Below are 16,635 nucleotides of genomic sequence, written 5' to 3' on the forward strand. Positions count from 1 at the left end.
GGTCTAGTTATTATTTTGGGAGTGAAATGGTTTGATACTTTAATATACTACAGTCTAGACGAAAGACGTCTTAAAAAGGTTAATATTTACCTATTTATACATAGTTTATAGGTATTTATCCATAAAGTGGTATAGTGAAGTTTGTGTTAAGTAAATATTTGAAATCTAAAGTGGGATTGTACGTAGTAGGTTACAATACGTAACGGCTCAATATGTAATAATACGTAATGGTTAAAAGTCATTTCTTACATTTACAAACGCATTATGCCTTTATCCGCAACGGAGTAGGCAGAGATGTAACTAAGGCACTTATCTTTCGCCACATAAAATGTTAAGTCACATGATGAGATAAGAGACAAACTGATTTTCAAATTGAGCACTAATTCCAGACTCGGGACTGAATATATTGAACAGGTAAACCCAATATCACTTTGCCCAATTCGGAATTTGTACCCAGTACTTACACATAAATAATATTATTATTTATTAAAGAAGTCCAGATAACTTTGCAAAATAAAAATTTTGACAGAGACACTGTACTCAATGATATTTAAAAAAAGTAACTCTACTTTTCTGTACGTATACATTGTACAACTTGGATATTGTATAAATATTTTTTTTATATTTTCTAATATATGCTAAATATTATGTCATGCCTAAGCATTATAGTTACCAGAGTTTTGAACGAAACATTTCTGACATCCTCCATGCGTGCCACGGTATGACAACTACAACGTACATCATTGTTTATTACTTTTCTCCCTCACTCATTACATCGATGGCGTGCTAAAATAGAGAAAGGAATACAATTCATTATTTCAGTCAGCACTTTTTCTTCTGACAATTTAAGATTGTGGTTATGGCGTAAATTGGTATATTTTGTCACGAAATCGTAAAAGTAGAGTGTTCTTGAAAATAAACTATGGCAACGCGAGGAGACAGAGGTGTTGGGAGAGTTTTAGATAAATTAGAAGCGTCTATAAACGCGGGTCAATATTATGAAGCACATCAGATGTACAGAACACTTTATTTTAGGTACTTAAGAAAATGAATTTCTTTACGAGTTTCGACATGGGCCAAATGTTTAAAATGTGCTGATTTTTCCAGATTCCTTAGCCAGAAAAAATATACAGAGCTATTAAATTTATTATACAAAGGATCTACGCTGTTGCTTCAACGCGATCAACAAGGCAGTGGAGCAGACTTGGCAATATTGCTCATCGATGTTTTGACGAAATCTGAGACCAAACCATGCGAAGAATGGATCGACAAAATAGCCAAACTATTTGAAATCATGAGCGCAAGTATACCTGAAAGGGAAACATATCTTAGCAATGCTGTAAAATGGTCGATGGATAGCAACAAGAAAGGACACCCATTACTTCACAAGGTTAGCTACTGTTCAACTATAATTCTATTTTATAGATATAATAATTTGTGTACTTACTGTACATTATGAGACAAAACTGAATATCTGGCTAAGACATAGTGCCACTCAGGACTTAGCAATTTCAAATTCTGTATAGTGGTGTAAATATGGCAAATGAGTCCATACCAAATTAATCAAATCGGGTCTCTCCTATTGTGAAAATTCTGTGGCTGCATAGATATTTGCAACAAATCGTCAATAGTGAGGCCTTATTAAAAAATACTATGTAAATGTTACAGTTTTGAAGTTCCTGTGAGTCACGCTTATGGCATTTAGCCTGTCATGCTACCTGCTAGTTTCCCCAATGATTCTAAATCACTTTACTACTCTTTATATACAGTTCTAGTGCTTACTATCAAGCAAAAAAACTACAACTAACTCATTTAAGGTTATAGCTGAAGGTCCATTTTTCATACATTTTGTTTCGCCTTTAATCTGAAAAATTTCGTCGTATTAAATTTTAAAGGCCAAAATATCCATGCATATTAATTATTTTTACGTTTTTCTTTCAACTGCGAGAACTAATCACTAACTAGACATGAATTTAAATTCTTTACTTGTCAATACTTGTTTAGTTACCCAGATTAAAGGTGAAACAAAATGTATGAAAAATGGACCTTAAGCTATAACCTTAAAGTCAGTTCATTCAGAGGTATAAAAAAAATGTGTTGAATATTTTTTTAAATGAAAATTTTTGAGATTTGTATTTTTACCATATCATAAAAACATACAACCATAATGTCTTTGCCAATTTTTTAATGTATTTGAGATTTTTGTGATAACATTTTAACATACAATAAAATGTGAAACTCAACATTTATTTTTATATTATCTAAGGTAATAAGATTTAAATATATTCTGCTCGCTACTATGCACACAATGACTTTCAATAACCTACACATAAAAAAACAACACCCACATTGTTTACAGAACCATGCATTAATGTCAAGTATTGTTTTAATCATGGGTCTTGTAAAAGCTTGTAGATTGTAATGCTGCTAGCCAAATTGATGAAATCATTACCACAAATTTAGGAAAATATAGTATTAGTTTCAGTTTTAAGTTTGCATTTCAATAAATTTTGATTTATGATTTTCTTGGTACTGTGAGTCAATTATTAGTGGCATTGTATTGTATTAAATGCACGGGATTACATACCTGATAATTGTTGACCTAAGACACAAATTACCCTGTATTTCGCACCACATTAGGGCCATTATTACTGGAGTCATAAGGAAAAAGGACATTTCTATATAAAATATTATATGGTGACTAAAAATGTTGTCACAAATTGCCTTTCTTTAATTATTGTAAAATTAATATAATTACCCGTCCTGTCCTGTATTATATACTGCCCCATTACTGGGCACAGGCCTCTACTACTGAGAGGGATTAGGACTTAGTCTAACATGCCATTGTTACAATTGGCTTTGCGGCTGATGGGAAATGTTGCTGTGTACCACAAATATTCATTGAATGTTAGGCATTAAAATTAAACTATTTTGCGGTTTTTATATTATAATTTCCTCGAGGGGAAAAACTATGATAAAATAGTTTTAATTTAATGATTTGGATGTGTGTGATTGAGCCTGTGTGTTCCTGCATTTATAATATTTTGTTTCATATATTTTTTCAGAAAATTGCAGAAGTATACTGGAAAGAGAAAAAATACACAGCTGCCCACAGACATTTCTTACACTCTAGTGATGGATCTGCTTATGCTAATATGCTTATAGAATTGCATACAACAAAGGGAATCAAGTCAGAAATAGATTTGTTCATAGCGCAAGCGGTATTACAATTCCTGTGTTTACGGAACATACAAATGGCCATAGAGACCTTTGACACATATACAGGATCACATCCAACCATTAAGAATGACAAAGGGCCACCATACTTATTCCCATTATTAAATTTTCTTTGGTTCTTACTACGCGCTATTGAAGAGTAAGTAGATTTTGAGTAATTTGAAAAAAAAAACCGAAACCTTTTTAAAAAAAATTATAAGGAATGTTAGGTTAATATCTAAAATAATTTTACCAAACTTTTTTTTTTTCAGGAAACATGTCCATCAATTCAAGGTACTTAGAAACTGGTACGCAATTAGCATAAAAAGGGATCCAAATTACTCAGTATATCTAGACAATATTGGCCGCATTTGGTTTGGAATAGAAATACCACCAGATCATAAAAACGCCAATTCAATGTTTGGAGGCCTCTTAAAGACGATCATTGGCGATGTTGATAGTTCAGACGATGACGGAGAAACAATGGGCAGAAATGCATCAGCCCCTGATTTAGACTGATATGTTCAATGCATAAGTTCATGACAGTAGTTTGGATGACATGTGGGCTTGGTCATTGTTACATCACATTTGAATTTGTATAAGTATCGCTGCTCTGTGATTGGTCAGTTTTATGGATGTGTTCATAACTGTGACTTAACGAATGAACTAAGCAATTATAATAGTCTGGTTTTATCTCCAATACGGCTGTGGTGTATCGTAGGCAACAGTGATGTAGATTTGATATTGCACTGCGTAATAGAAGAATAGTGAATTGATTAGTGTATTTTTACAGTAATAATACAAATTCATGTTACCTAAATATATGTCAATTTGGATGGAAGGATTTCGCATTGTGTGATATACCACTGGTTGTGTAGAGTTCAATGGTTTCTATTCTGAATGTTCACAAGAACTTTTACATCATTACAACTGAAGGCAAGAAAAGTGTATATGTTTCACATTATTTATTTAACTAAAATTATACTTATAAATTGAAAATATATCCATTATTTACTTATGAATAATTAGGAATGTTTTTTTTATTCCCACAATGTACTGTACACTGTAACTATAATATAGAATGCGTACGAATATCGATCATTATAAATATGTTTGTATAATTATTACTAATTTTATGGTATTATTGTTTTGTACTTGAAATCTAATTGAAATAAAGTTATTTAAATAATTTGCTAAACTAAAACTAAACAGCCATTCCCTTGGTTATTCATTTGTGTAAAATGTCGTAAACTTTGAATAAATAGTACAATTGTAGATTGTTTTAACATTCTAGTATTTATTTGAATGCAGTAAATATATCCTACTGCAACATTATGCAAAAGTTATCCCAAAGAATGATAATCTGCAATCAATAACATAATAGCCGCACTAACAACATAAAATTAAATTAATTGATAAAATATTTTGCCCTTCATAACAAACATAATGACCATTATAATGCCGGCGCCACACATAGCAATAATATTTGAACACTTGTTCGAACTCATGTGTGGCACGGGTATTTGCGTAAATTTGTTTAAATGTTTGCGTATTTGCCATTCGGTATCGGTTTTTCGACCACACATCTAAGCGTTCAGTTATCGAGTTGCTTGAAGGCGAATCGATTATATGGAAACCTAAAAGAAAAAGCCATAAAAAATTAAATTTGGTCAGTGTCTGTAACTGTGTTCAAATATGTGGCAAAGTCTTTGTTCAAATGTTTGTCTATGTGTAGCATCAGCATAAAAATAATATACTCCATAAAAACACCCAATATGTAGTTAAACGTAACTAAAAGATTGTATAAAACTAATAATTGCATCTATTACCATTATTCCTGAGAGTTCACAATATTCTTACGTATTAGATATCACAATCTGGACTATTCTAGAATATATCTTATTTATACAAATGTGTATCCCGTTTCACCCTGATTTCTTATCAGTATTCGGTTATTGCCTGAAGCAGAAGTATAAATGATACTAATATTAAATAGTAATAATATAGTAAATTATACATATAATAAAGCAGACAATGTATCAGAGCTTCGCAAGCCAAGTAGTAACGCGGTACGAACTAGATTATGCTTATACTAAAAATATACAACAGTATGACTGCAGTGCTGAGGTCTGGTATTCGATCCCCGGGTCGGGCAGTGACCGGCCTTCTCTATCGCCACATGGGAGTGAATACGCTAGGCGGAAATTGGGTGCACCAATTGCGCTTCTGGCTACCCCTTCGGGATCACAGCTGTGAGTGTGTGTGTAAAAATACCAATATTGTTTAACCATCACGTAAGATAATATTGGTTGAAATAACTACTTTTCGGATTCTATCGCGGTTTTTTATATTTTAGTTTTCTCCTGACGTTTCGTAGACTTTGCAGCCTTCATGGTCACGAAGGAGACTCTGTCGGGGGGACCATGAAGGCTGCAGTCTTCGAAACGTCAGGAGGAAACTAAAATATAAAAACCGGCGATAGAATCCGAAAAGTAGTTTAATTTCAATTTCTAACATTCGCGTAAACATAAGAAATCAATATTTGTTGAGATAAGTTACCAAAACCAAGCTATTTAGTTCTGAAACCATACATAAATATTTACTTACTATTGCTGCCTATAGATATAAAATCTATATTCATTAAATATTAACCCAATACACAATATAAATTTACTAAACGCCTAAATCATAACGCATCTTCTAGAACCATTGAAGTCATCTCCTTCATCCTCTTCCCAATATGTATAACATGCTGATTTAAGTTTAATTTTAATTTTCTATTTTTCAAATCCATGGCTTGATTCACTATGAAACGGTTAAATTCATGGACATTAGGATGGTTAAGGAATTCTTGCACATCCATCCATTTACATGCAGCTATCTCCTCGTCAGATTTGGTGATGGTATTCGAAACAGCTCGCAACATCACTACTACATATATGTCAGAGTTTCCGAACGACATGTTGTGGGTATGCCTCAGTGTAACCATTGTGTCGTATGTGGCGTCTATTCCCGTCTCTTCCTTCACCTCCCTAATTGCTGCATCTTTAATGTCCTCTCCTGGAATTGCAAAATAAAATTATTTTATAGACCATTATTTTGTACATACAAAATATCTAATTACTCAAATTTATGTTTTATGTCACTGTATTTTGGTATTAAAAAACTAAAAAGTTATTCAACAATCCAAAATAAAATGCATTACGATACATAACATGTCATTCTGTTATAACCAGCACACCAGTGCTATGGAGTGTTTAATTTAGTTCTATTTGTGGGTAAACATTACGCTACATACAACACAGTAAATTGCGCACTTTATTAGTTGTATAAAGAAAAACTGTTTTACATAATTCATATGATTGTAGCTGTATCTAACTTATCTATAGTCATAAAGAAATTCTAAATCATTATCTCTAGTGATACAGAGATAAAACAATAAGTATAACATTATATCTTCATTGATTATGTTAATGTAAATTAAAATCCTTGCAGTAATTGCTGGCTCATTATTACAAGACCCTACAGTAATTTTTATTTGTGATTGGAAATAAAACTTCATAATTTTCATATTTGTAAAAAATTTAAAACAATAATTCATGGTTATCCTTTAAATTATCTTGGAGATTATTGGAGTAACTGAAACAGATAGTCATAATTTGTAAAAAAATATACAATGGAACCTTGTAATAGTGAGCACGCAATTTAATAATTTATATGATAAGTCAAATGACAATCTGAATCTCAGTAAAATATTCAAATTAAAGAAAAAAAACTCTTACATAAATAACATGAATACACCAAGATTAAAAAACGCAGATGCATAAGTTACAGATAAATTTTTCAGATGTAACATATTTTAAATTTTACATTATACTGGTGTCTGTATACCCAATTAATAACAAGTCAATGATACACACCTTTCTCAACATATCCCCCAGGAAGTTTCCAATGAACAAACTCAGTGTGTTGTTCAATCACAACTAATATCTGATCATGTTCATTCAATACCAGCCCGCCAACACCCAGGTTTGTGTGACTGGCTGGCGGCAAGTTAGACTTACTGTCCGTTGGCAGCCATTTGTACATTGTTACAAAATTATCTCTGGAATGATGGAAGTTGAAACCTTCCTGGAGCAAAATTAAATAGCATTAAAAAAATTATAATACATCATGATGCTTTGTAAGTATTTATGGACTTTGCTGTCATATATAATAATTGTAAATTCCGATCAATATTCCTACCAACAATTTGCATAAATTATATACAAATTCATAATCCATAAATGATGTGTACTACCTACTCATAGAACAAAAATTACTAGCTCACTATTACTATTACAAAGACCTATGTTAATTTTTAATTATGTAGCAAAAACGGGATTAAAAATCTTCCATGTTGGCTAGAATTAGAAGACAATAAATATAATTTTAAATATAACATATAACCTTAAACTAGTGAGCCAACAAAATTGTAGATCAAGTTGGCAGTTAAACCAAGATTCCTCGGTTTCATAGTACTTTAGCAAATTAATAAATATTACGTTTTAATTAATTACTTACATTAGCTAATATGGGCACCCAAGCAGCATCTTTGATGTTCACTTTGAACCATACACACCTCTTCTTTTCGTCTGACCATTTGTTGAGGGAATCTACATCATACGGAGTTGGTTAAAGACAGGAGAAAAGATTTGAAATTTGTATTTAAGAAAAAAACACAGGTACTTACCAATTAGCTTAGTCGGAAAAATATTATTTTCACAAGGTTCTTCCAACGAATCAACTGTAATACCATTATACCTATCTATAACACCTTGAAATATTTTGGATTCCATTTATAAATAATAAAATTTGCTCACGATAATAATCGATTTTAATTAATTTTTAATTCAAATTTTATGAAATCTTTAACCTTAGAATTTAAGGTTAATATTTTTATTATATCCGGTTGTAAGAAGTCAGCTGTAGGCTAGCGCAGCGGCTAAAGTGTATCATTCGAATGTTATAATAATTCGATTATTGCTTATAATTATATAACTGTAATTATAAACTACATATGTATAACAATTATTAAATAATTTAATTCTTTTAGTGTACAATTATAATAATTTAAATAAGATAAATATGCGAATGAATTAAAAAGTAACGAGTGTGGGGAATAATGTTCCTAAAAATACAAAATGTTTCCTTATAATAGTCACAAGATTATTTTTTGTTGACAATTTTGGCTTGTGTGTACTAGTGTTATCCGGAACTTTGATGCCAGTTTAGCTATCGTGATATGCCAATATAGGTTAGAACGTTAGGGATTCCGCTAGTGCAGCGGTCGTTTGCTGCATAGGTACCATCTTTCCGTGTGACCCAACGCTAAATTGTAGACTGATAAACTCATCAATTACAAGGCTGGGCCAGGCGATACGAGCTATTGTATTTTCCCCGCGACAATTGGGACTGAACTGAAAAGCTACCTAGGGTTCTATAGTGTTAATTTAACAAAATATGTTGTCCTACAGGTGCATCGCTGGGCGTCCAATGAAAGTCTTGTAAAGAGCAACCATAATATTTAAACGATATATCATAAATAGACGATGTTACTTATAACTTGTGTTTCTTCAACGGAACTCGTCTAAGTTTATTATTATTTTGATTTTATCAATGAATTGAATTGTACAATTTACATCTATTACCGTCCTTAGGTATACTTACTTATTTAAGTTACATGTTAGGCGATGTTACATTGCTTCACTAGTAGCATATTGAATGACACGTTAATAGGTAATTAGTATGTAATTAGTTGAGTAAGTGACGTTAAACATAAATTGATTAAGGCGATGATTGAGCTACTTGAAGCACTTTAAAATTTTCCTCACCACTCGAGCTGTACTTGTGATTTTTAATCACTTGATTACTGTGTTTTTTAGTCGGTATGTCTGTTTATAGTTCCACCACTGATGGAATTGAAATGACGCGACTTTGTATGTTGATTTACATCTCAAATGTTTGCTTTCATTCGGTATAACTTTTCATATTGCATAACCAAAAACTACTTAAGGCCCATCACTACATTTGACATTTCTAATTCCAAAATGTCATATTAGTAAAATGTCTAACGTCATTTTTTCGTAAACAAACTAGCAACACATAGATATTTACGTTTTTGCGTATTTATAGTAATACTTATCAATTATTTCAACATCGAGAGATCTTAAATAATACCTTTTATATCTGTGACTTGTTTCAATATTTATCATTGCCTCTCGTATGTTACGCGATTTTATTTCTTTAATTGTATTACTTCGACGCAAACATGTTTTGTAGTGTAATTATGAATCGTATTTTATGTATAAGTAACAAAAATGTGTTCTCGAGGTAATTAAATCTTTGTTCAATTTAATTTTGGGCAATTTAAAAACATATAAACTAAAGTGAGGTTAGAATATCAAAGTCTCAGTAATTTCTTAATCCATATAGGAATGGGTTAAAGGTCAAAGTATACACTATAATTTTGACACAGAAAATATTGATTCTTTCAGTCAGCCTGCTCTCTAAAATGTTTATTTTGAGTCAATCTCGAAACTTGGTCTAATTTATGCTATAAAAACGTACAAAGTGATACAATGACTGGGAACGAGCCCAGGACATTAGGTTCATGGACTATGTATATTACAACTAAACTAGAAAAGTGATAAGCTATTACTTTCGCAATAGTTAAATAGTCACTGTTGTTGTTCTTAATATTCACATTATTTTACTTACACTTATTAAGCTATATCCTTTATTTCTCCCAATACCTTTAACAACGAAATAATTTATTAGGATAAATATTTTTCTGGAATAAATAGTAACCTATACCACTCAGGAGTAATGTACCTTCCTAAAAGTGAAAGAATTATTAAAATCCATTCATTAGTTTCAGAGATTAGCCCACACAAACACGTAAAGTTATGAACTCTTCCTCTTTATAATATTAGTACACATAGAGTAAATTGGGGTGAATCTCCTCATGTGATTATCACTCAAATGGATTAACAAATTTGGGATATTTAAAGTTCAGTTATTAATAAATAAAAAAATAAATAAATTAATCATAGTAGTATAAATTTATTGTGAGATTAATTGTAAATTCAAAAACCATTGTTGCTAGCTCCTTTTCCAGTTTCACCTCCATTTATAGAAATCTTCAGTGAAATTACTTATATCTAAATAAAGTAAAATAATAAAATCATGTTCTGGGATCACTCTGTCATATTCGGTTTCCAATAGCCTGCATGATTGTATCCAGTGGTAAAGGGCAATCATCTCTCCTTAGTCAACACTATTTGGACCCCACTCCATTTACCCTCAGGTGTATAAAAAAAAATGTTTTAATTTTCAGAATCAGTACAGTGCACAAATCTGCAAGACATGTTAGCCAGGATATATTCACAGGGGATAAAGACAGGTTCAAAGGGCTGACCATAGATTCAAACAAACAAAAATGCACACAGAATAACTTTTTAAATAAGCTTGAAGGTTTGTTACACATTCCATATTCAAATTTGTTTTATTTTTAATTAATGTTGACCTAGTTTAATGTTTTTGCTTTTGCTAAGAGTGTATAGATGATTTTGTATAAAAACTATATTATGAAGACTTAAGCCAAAGAGCTATAATGGGATATTAATGTGGCTTTTAGTATAATGCTAAATCTGCAAATATTTTATGTAATTTTAATTACTTGATGTAAAAGTCTGTATCATATTTTGCCTATTTCCTATTTCCAATGGCACATAACAAAGTACAAATCTTATATTTGTTTCTAATACAACTAGTAAAGTACAGCAGTAGAGTAGAGAGAGTACAGTAGAATACAATACCTATGTAATATAATTAAAATTGATGGGTGGTGCTGATATTTTTTATTGGTTTCCAATAAAGTTAATAACAAGCTTGTTATGTAATTAAATTATACTACATCAAACTAAAGTATTAATTGACATGAAATAAAATTTAATGGACTATACGATACATAAAGGATGACTTTAATGGCATGGGTGTATTACATGTGAAGTATGACACCGCTTTGGGGTCATGGGTTCAAATCCTGGGTTGGGCAAATTGTTAATAGGTTTTTCTGTTCAGTAATGGTTTAGAGTCCAGGTAGATGGTAGATGGTTTATGCCTGATATGGTGATAAGGTCGCTTCCTATCACATCATGGGGAAAATTGGATATTCTGGTTGCATTTCCGCCTGCCTTGAATAGGTAAAGCCATGATGAGTGTTTTGGTTTTTGCACTATACATAAAAATAGTAATGTTTACACTATAAATAAGTGCTACTGGAAAATATGTTTGTGTAAATCAAACATTAGTTGAAAAACAAAGATAATGATAATGTTGTCTACGTACAGTGCAACTTTGTATTTGATAAAATCTCAATTGATAAAATATGTTGTAGCTTAGCAGTTGTAACAACATAGGCATATCATTACACAATATTAATTTTACAGCTAGAAAATAGTTTTTTATATAGTTTTATGTGACATGCGTATTTCGGCTTAACATCTAGATGTGAAACCAATGTTTATTCATCATTGAAATGTCTATCTATATTATCAATATTCAGTTAGGTGTTCCTCTTCATGACTCTTGTAAGGGGACAAAAGCTTTAGAAGTAGGTACTAAGTCAGTAAAAAAGTAATTAATTTCAGGTAACAACCACGCCGAAACATCGGGCAGGCTTGTTTATACTGAGTGCAAATAAGCATTATCAATGTTTGACTATGGTTTTGATAATATTTCAGAATCTCTGAGTGAATGGACTTCACAAGGACACAGGTGTATATGGTTTCGTGTTAGTATCAAGCAGGCATTTTGGGTGCCCTTGTTAGCAGAGGTAAGAAAAGAACTTCTTTATTTTGATTTTAAGCTTACCTTATGTAAATATTGGGAAGACCTAATATGATATTGTTCTATGAGTAAAGTTGCCTCTTTACTGTTGCCAGGTATCCCATCTTAAATAGATCCGCACAATATACCATACATTTTATTGAGTTTTTACTACCATCCGCCGTTTGATGTCAACGCCATTTCGAGATTTCAATCCCGGGTAAATCTATCCTAATAAATCCAATACGAAATGATATCAATCTAGGAATCGCAATAAGGACCTCCCAGTTATAGCGCAGTTTTTTTAAATACAATTATAGGCTTATTCGCTATAGTCAGTCTCGTTAGTAGTCTCTAGGTTTTTTATTTCCTGGGCAGGCTATATTATATCAAAACAAGATTATATTCAATTGGAATTAAAAAAATATTTTAATATAAATTACGCTTCTTGAAATTTAAAAACATACGTTTACATACGTTTTACCGCCATTTTTCATAAACTTACCCAATCGTTTTTTCGATCTATCTCAAAAATCAACCAATCACAACAAAGTATTTTTTGACATGCATACAAATGAGTTATTTCGATTGGTTCATTCTCGGAATAAGATTGAAGATTGAGATTGGGACCGTTTATAAAATGGCGGTTAGACAAATTCTATTGAAAGGATTACTTTATTAGGTATTTTATAAGAGCTTGGTTATTCTTAGAAAGGCTTTAATTTCCATCATGCCAGAGATGACTTTGTGATGATGTACAAATGGCTGCCGTTGGACTCGGAGCCGAATCTGCCGCCGCCATGCCACACCAACCTCGGAGTCGGCGCTATGGTGTTCAATAAGCGCGATCAGATACTAGCAATATCCGAGAAGCATTACGAATACCCGCATTGGAAACTGCCTGGAGGGTATGTGGAGAGAGGTTAGTGGAAATAGTTTGATATAATATAACTGCACTCGTTACCATCAGATGTTTATCATATTCATAATCGTCATCATCACCATCAGTTATTAGCAGATGTTTGTTGTACTTACTCATCATCATCATCATCACTATCACATAAGTGTACAAAACCGTGGCGAAAGGGAAATTTTCCGAAAGAGAACCCGATGCGATATAAGTATAGCTATTAATATATATGAATGTGGTCTGCAAATCGTTTTAATGGTATTAAGATACTACATAAATTCTACATGAAGGGAAACTGGCAGAAATTGTTTTGGAATTTGTTATATAATAAATTTTGTTATATGGACCCTTTGCCATTGCTACAAATTATCAAAATATAAATACAATACATACCAGTGGAGAACGGTGAAAATTTACCGAAAGGAAACCACAACATATAGGTACTAATGTGTATTAATGCGGTCTGCAAATATTTCTGACGATAATTAGATCCAACAGAAATTCTGCAATAAGGAAAGCCGGCAGGAAATTTAAGCACAACTCCTTTTATTATAAACTAGTTTTTGCTCGCGGCTTCGCCCGCGTGAAGGAGTTTTGCGGGATAAAAGTCCCACTATATATTTTCCCAGTAGCCTATAACCTTCCCAGGGTCTTATACTATCTCCATACCAAATTTTGCTTTCTTATACCACGTCTTATGTCACGTCCCGTTCCCGTGGGAACGGGATAAAAAGTATCCTATGTCTGTCTCCTGGTTCTAAGCTACCTCTGCACCAATTTTCAGCCAAATCGGTTCATCCGTTCTTGAGTTATAAATAGTGTAACTAACACCACTTTCTTTTATATATATAGATTATGATTATTGAATTAAAAAAACACAAACGTTTTACCGCCATTTTCAATAAACGAACCCAACCGCTTTTTTCGATCTATCTCTCTCTTCGCTACTGATACATACTCATAACGCCCAGTTGTTACATTTGCTATAATGTTCTAATGTATAGAGTGAAGGTATCGTCACATGTAGGTACTCAACTTTAAGCATTAATTTTTAGTCACGTAAAAATCCAACCACGGTAAAAATAACACAGATCATTTAGCTTCCTATTAGTACAAAAATGTCGAAACAGTTTCAGAGATTATCATGTTCAAACACATAATGTTGCTTCATATTTTGCATATATATTATAAACTTTTTATTATTTTTGTTTTTGATAGCGTATAATAATGTCGCCCTGACCCTGCACGGTTGTAATTTATAGCTAAAATATCAATTTTCTTCATTACTCATACCACATCATTAGAATTACAGAGATTTGATTAAATATTTCATATATAGAGATTTGAATTACTAAATTAAATTCTGATCATTATTAAAACAGATTTTCGATCATAAACATTTTCATATATATTTTCAATATTTATTATTGAAATAAAACTATTACAAAAAAACCGTTAAATACTTTTATTATAATGTCTATCATTCGCCTAAATTAATTAATTTTCTTATTACAAATCAATGGAATTTTCTCAAAAAATATAATTTTTAAGTTTGTAAAGCGATTTAATCGATTGTAATTTTATTTTTAGGGGAAGACATAATCGATGCAGGCGTCAGGGAGGTGAGAGAGGAGACCGGGGTTGAGGCGTCCTTCCAATCTCTAATCACAATACGACATTCGCACAAAATGATGTACGGGAACTCCGACATATACGTGCTGATGATGATGAAGGCCATCTCAGAGAAAATAATACTTTCGCAAAGAGAAATAAAGGATTGCAAATGGATGGACATTGAGGAATACACAAACCACCCCCACGTACACGAATTTAATAGGCTAGTCGTACAAAAAGCCTTAGAGTATCGGAGTAAAAAATTAAAATTAAATATAAAAAAACGTACAGTAAAATGGCCGACGGCTGTTAGAGAGATGAATTATTTAGTTATAGAAAATTGTGAATATTGAAATTTTATATTTTTTATACAGTACAAATAGGACTTAATGGAAAGCAATTGTTTTAACGTTTTAAAAATATATATTTGTTACATCAATGTTATTTATTTCTATGCCTTAAAAATACGTTTCGTTTCAAGATTTATTTACATAATTCTTGTCCGCCATTTTGGGATATATTAAACTCTTTGGTAAGAACAGGCTGGGGATCTTCTTCCATGATATCTTCAGGGACTTCTGGTTGGTCTGTCCATTCGCCTGTAACAAAGATAAATGGGAATTAATTTTATGAATAAAATTAAATATTATTTAAAGGCCTGTAGGTCATTGTTGATTATTGTAGATGTTTATGGATGGTAGTGGTCACTTAATAATTCAAAGATCTTCCAGCTATTGATATTTTTACCAGCTTGAGGGTAGTAATCATTTATTTAAGTTATGGTATTTCAGATAATTTTTAACTTTCCACTGTTTCCAATAGACGATCTGATTTTAATCTTAAATCCGATCCTAGAATAACCCAATTAAACCATTTGTACCTAAAAGGGCCCATGCACACGGCGTATATTTAATGCTCCGACTTATAAAGGCGCGTGTTCAGGGCGTTTTTGGTGACCAAAAAGCAGGTTGATGCATTTGTGTTGATTCAAACGCACGTATTAAACGATATAAACGCGTGTGAGAATAGCGTTGAAAGCTCATCTGTATTGCGTTTTGTGAATTGACGAAGAAAAGGGTGAGGAAGGGGCTACTTCTGTTGAAGAGTCTAGTAAAATAGCAGGGATTTCTGTTTTGCAATACAAACGTGCGACTGCAGCGCGTCTTTATCGCCATATCAGCGCGTATGTATCAATACAAATAAGTTCTCACGGCGCCACAAAATTTATGGTCGTGTGCAAAGGTTTACTGTCTCCGATTGGATTTCGGTTAAAGCGCATTATCGCGCGTAATCTGCACTTTGTCGGCGCGTTAAAATTCGCTGTGTGCATAGGTCCTAAGCACATTAAAAACACTGTTCTGATTAATCCATTTTTGGGATAGATTGAAAAAAGCGATTGAGATTTTTTTATTGAAAACAGAAGTAATTGAGTCTCGTTTACGAGAGCTCGCTAGGTATCAATGCATTGTGTATTTTATTTATTTATTTATTAAGGAAAAACAGTTATACTACAAACATTATAAAAAACAATTGTGCAAAATTTGTTATAGACCTATAGTTCCCTACCTGTATTACATAACAAACAAAATATTTAAAGCATTGTCGAAGGTAGTTGAAAAAATATAAAATTAAGTACACATATCTGATATTATACGGGTATATGTTACAATGTTTATTATAACTAGATTACAATTTGACTACAATAATACAACTACAATGGACATTGTGCATTTTTACTAAGTTGCCTTGACCCGTGAGAAGGCAATGTATTTTCTTTTTAAACATTAACAAGTATTATAATTACTAGGCATAGAAAACTTGACAACTATTGACTCAGGGTCATGAGCACAGTGCAATGTCACCGCGCGCTTGCGCATTATGATTGTTCGGGCACAAATCAGATTATAGTAAACAGCAGTTTATTAGTGCTTACTAATGTAGGTAAATTATTTACGACGATGTATAAAATCTATATAAATAAAAATTTGTATGTGAGAGCATCACTTGAGAACGGCTCGACGAGC

General features: G+C 32.1%; 3 protein-coding genes across 3 annotated transcripts; 2 read left to right on the plus strand and 1 right to left on the minus strand.

Moving 5' to 3' along the window:
* The first annotated feature begins 782 nt into the window (after positions 1–782).
* Positions 783–4,242, plus strand: LOC115451647 (Golgi to ER traffic protein 4 homolog). Its single transcript, XM_030180008.2, has 4 exons — positions 783–1,035; positions 1,108–1,390; positions 3,066–3,376; positions 3,489–4,242. The coding sequence occupies exons 1-4, from the start codon at positions 923–925 to the stop codon at positions 3,733–3,735; spliced, it is 954 nt and encodes a 317-aa protein (XP_030035868.1). The 5' UTR covers positions 783–922; the 3' UTR covers positions 3,736–4,242.
* Positions 4,243–4,578: 336 nt separating this feature from the next.
* LOC115451663 (nudix hydrolase 8) lies at positions 4,579–8,288 on the minus strand. The gene is made up of 4 exons (XM_030180031.2): positions 7,949–8,288; positions 7,780–7,871; positions 7,137–7,347; positions 4,579–6,276 (listed from the first exon to the last, which is right to left on the minus strand). The coding sequence occupies exons 1-4, from the start codon at positions 8,052–8,054 to the stop codon at positions 5,903–5,905; spliced, it is 783 nt and encodes a 260-aa protein (XP_030035891.1). The 5' UTR covers positions 8,055–8,288; the 3' UTR covers positions 4,579–5,902.
* Positions 8,289–9,302: 1,014 nt separating this feature from the next.
* On the plus strand, positions 9,303–15,050 carry LOC115451655 (nudix hydrolase 8). Its single transcript, XM_030180019.2, has 5 exons — positions 9,303–9,588; positions 10,595–10,731; positions 12,003–12,094; positions 12,799–13,009; positions 14,588–15,050. The coding sequence occupies exons 1-5, from the start codon at positions 9,527–9,529 to the stop codon at positions 14,962–14,964; spliced, it is 879 nt and encodes a 292-aa protein (XP_030035879.1). The 5' UTR covers positions 9,303–9,526; the 3' UTR covers positions 14,965–15,050.
* Positions 15,051–16,635: the final 1,585 nt, after the last annotated feature.

The sequence above is a fragment of the Manduca sexta genome, chromosome 12, assembly GCF_014839805.1.
Source record: "Manduca sexta isolate Smith_Timp_Sample1 chromosome 12, JHU_Msex_v1.0, whole genome shotgun sequence".
Lineage (NCBI taxonomy): Eukaryota > Metazoa > Arthropoda > Insecta > Lepidoptera > Sphingidae > Manduca > Manduca sexta.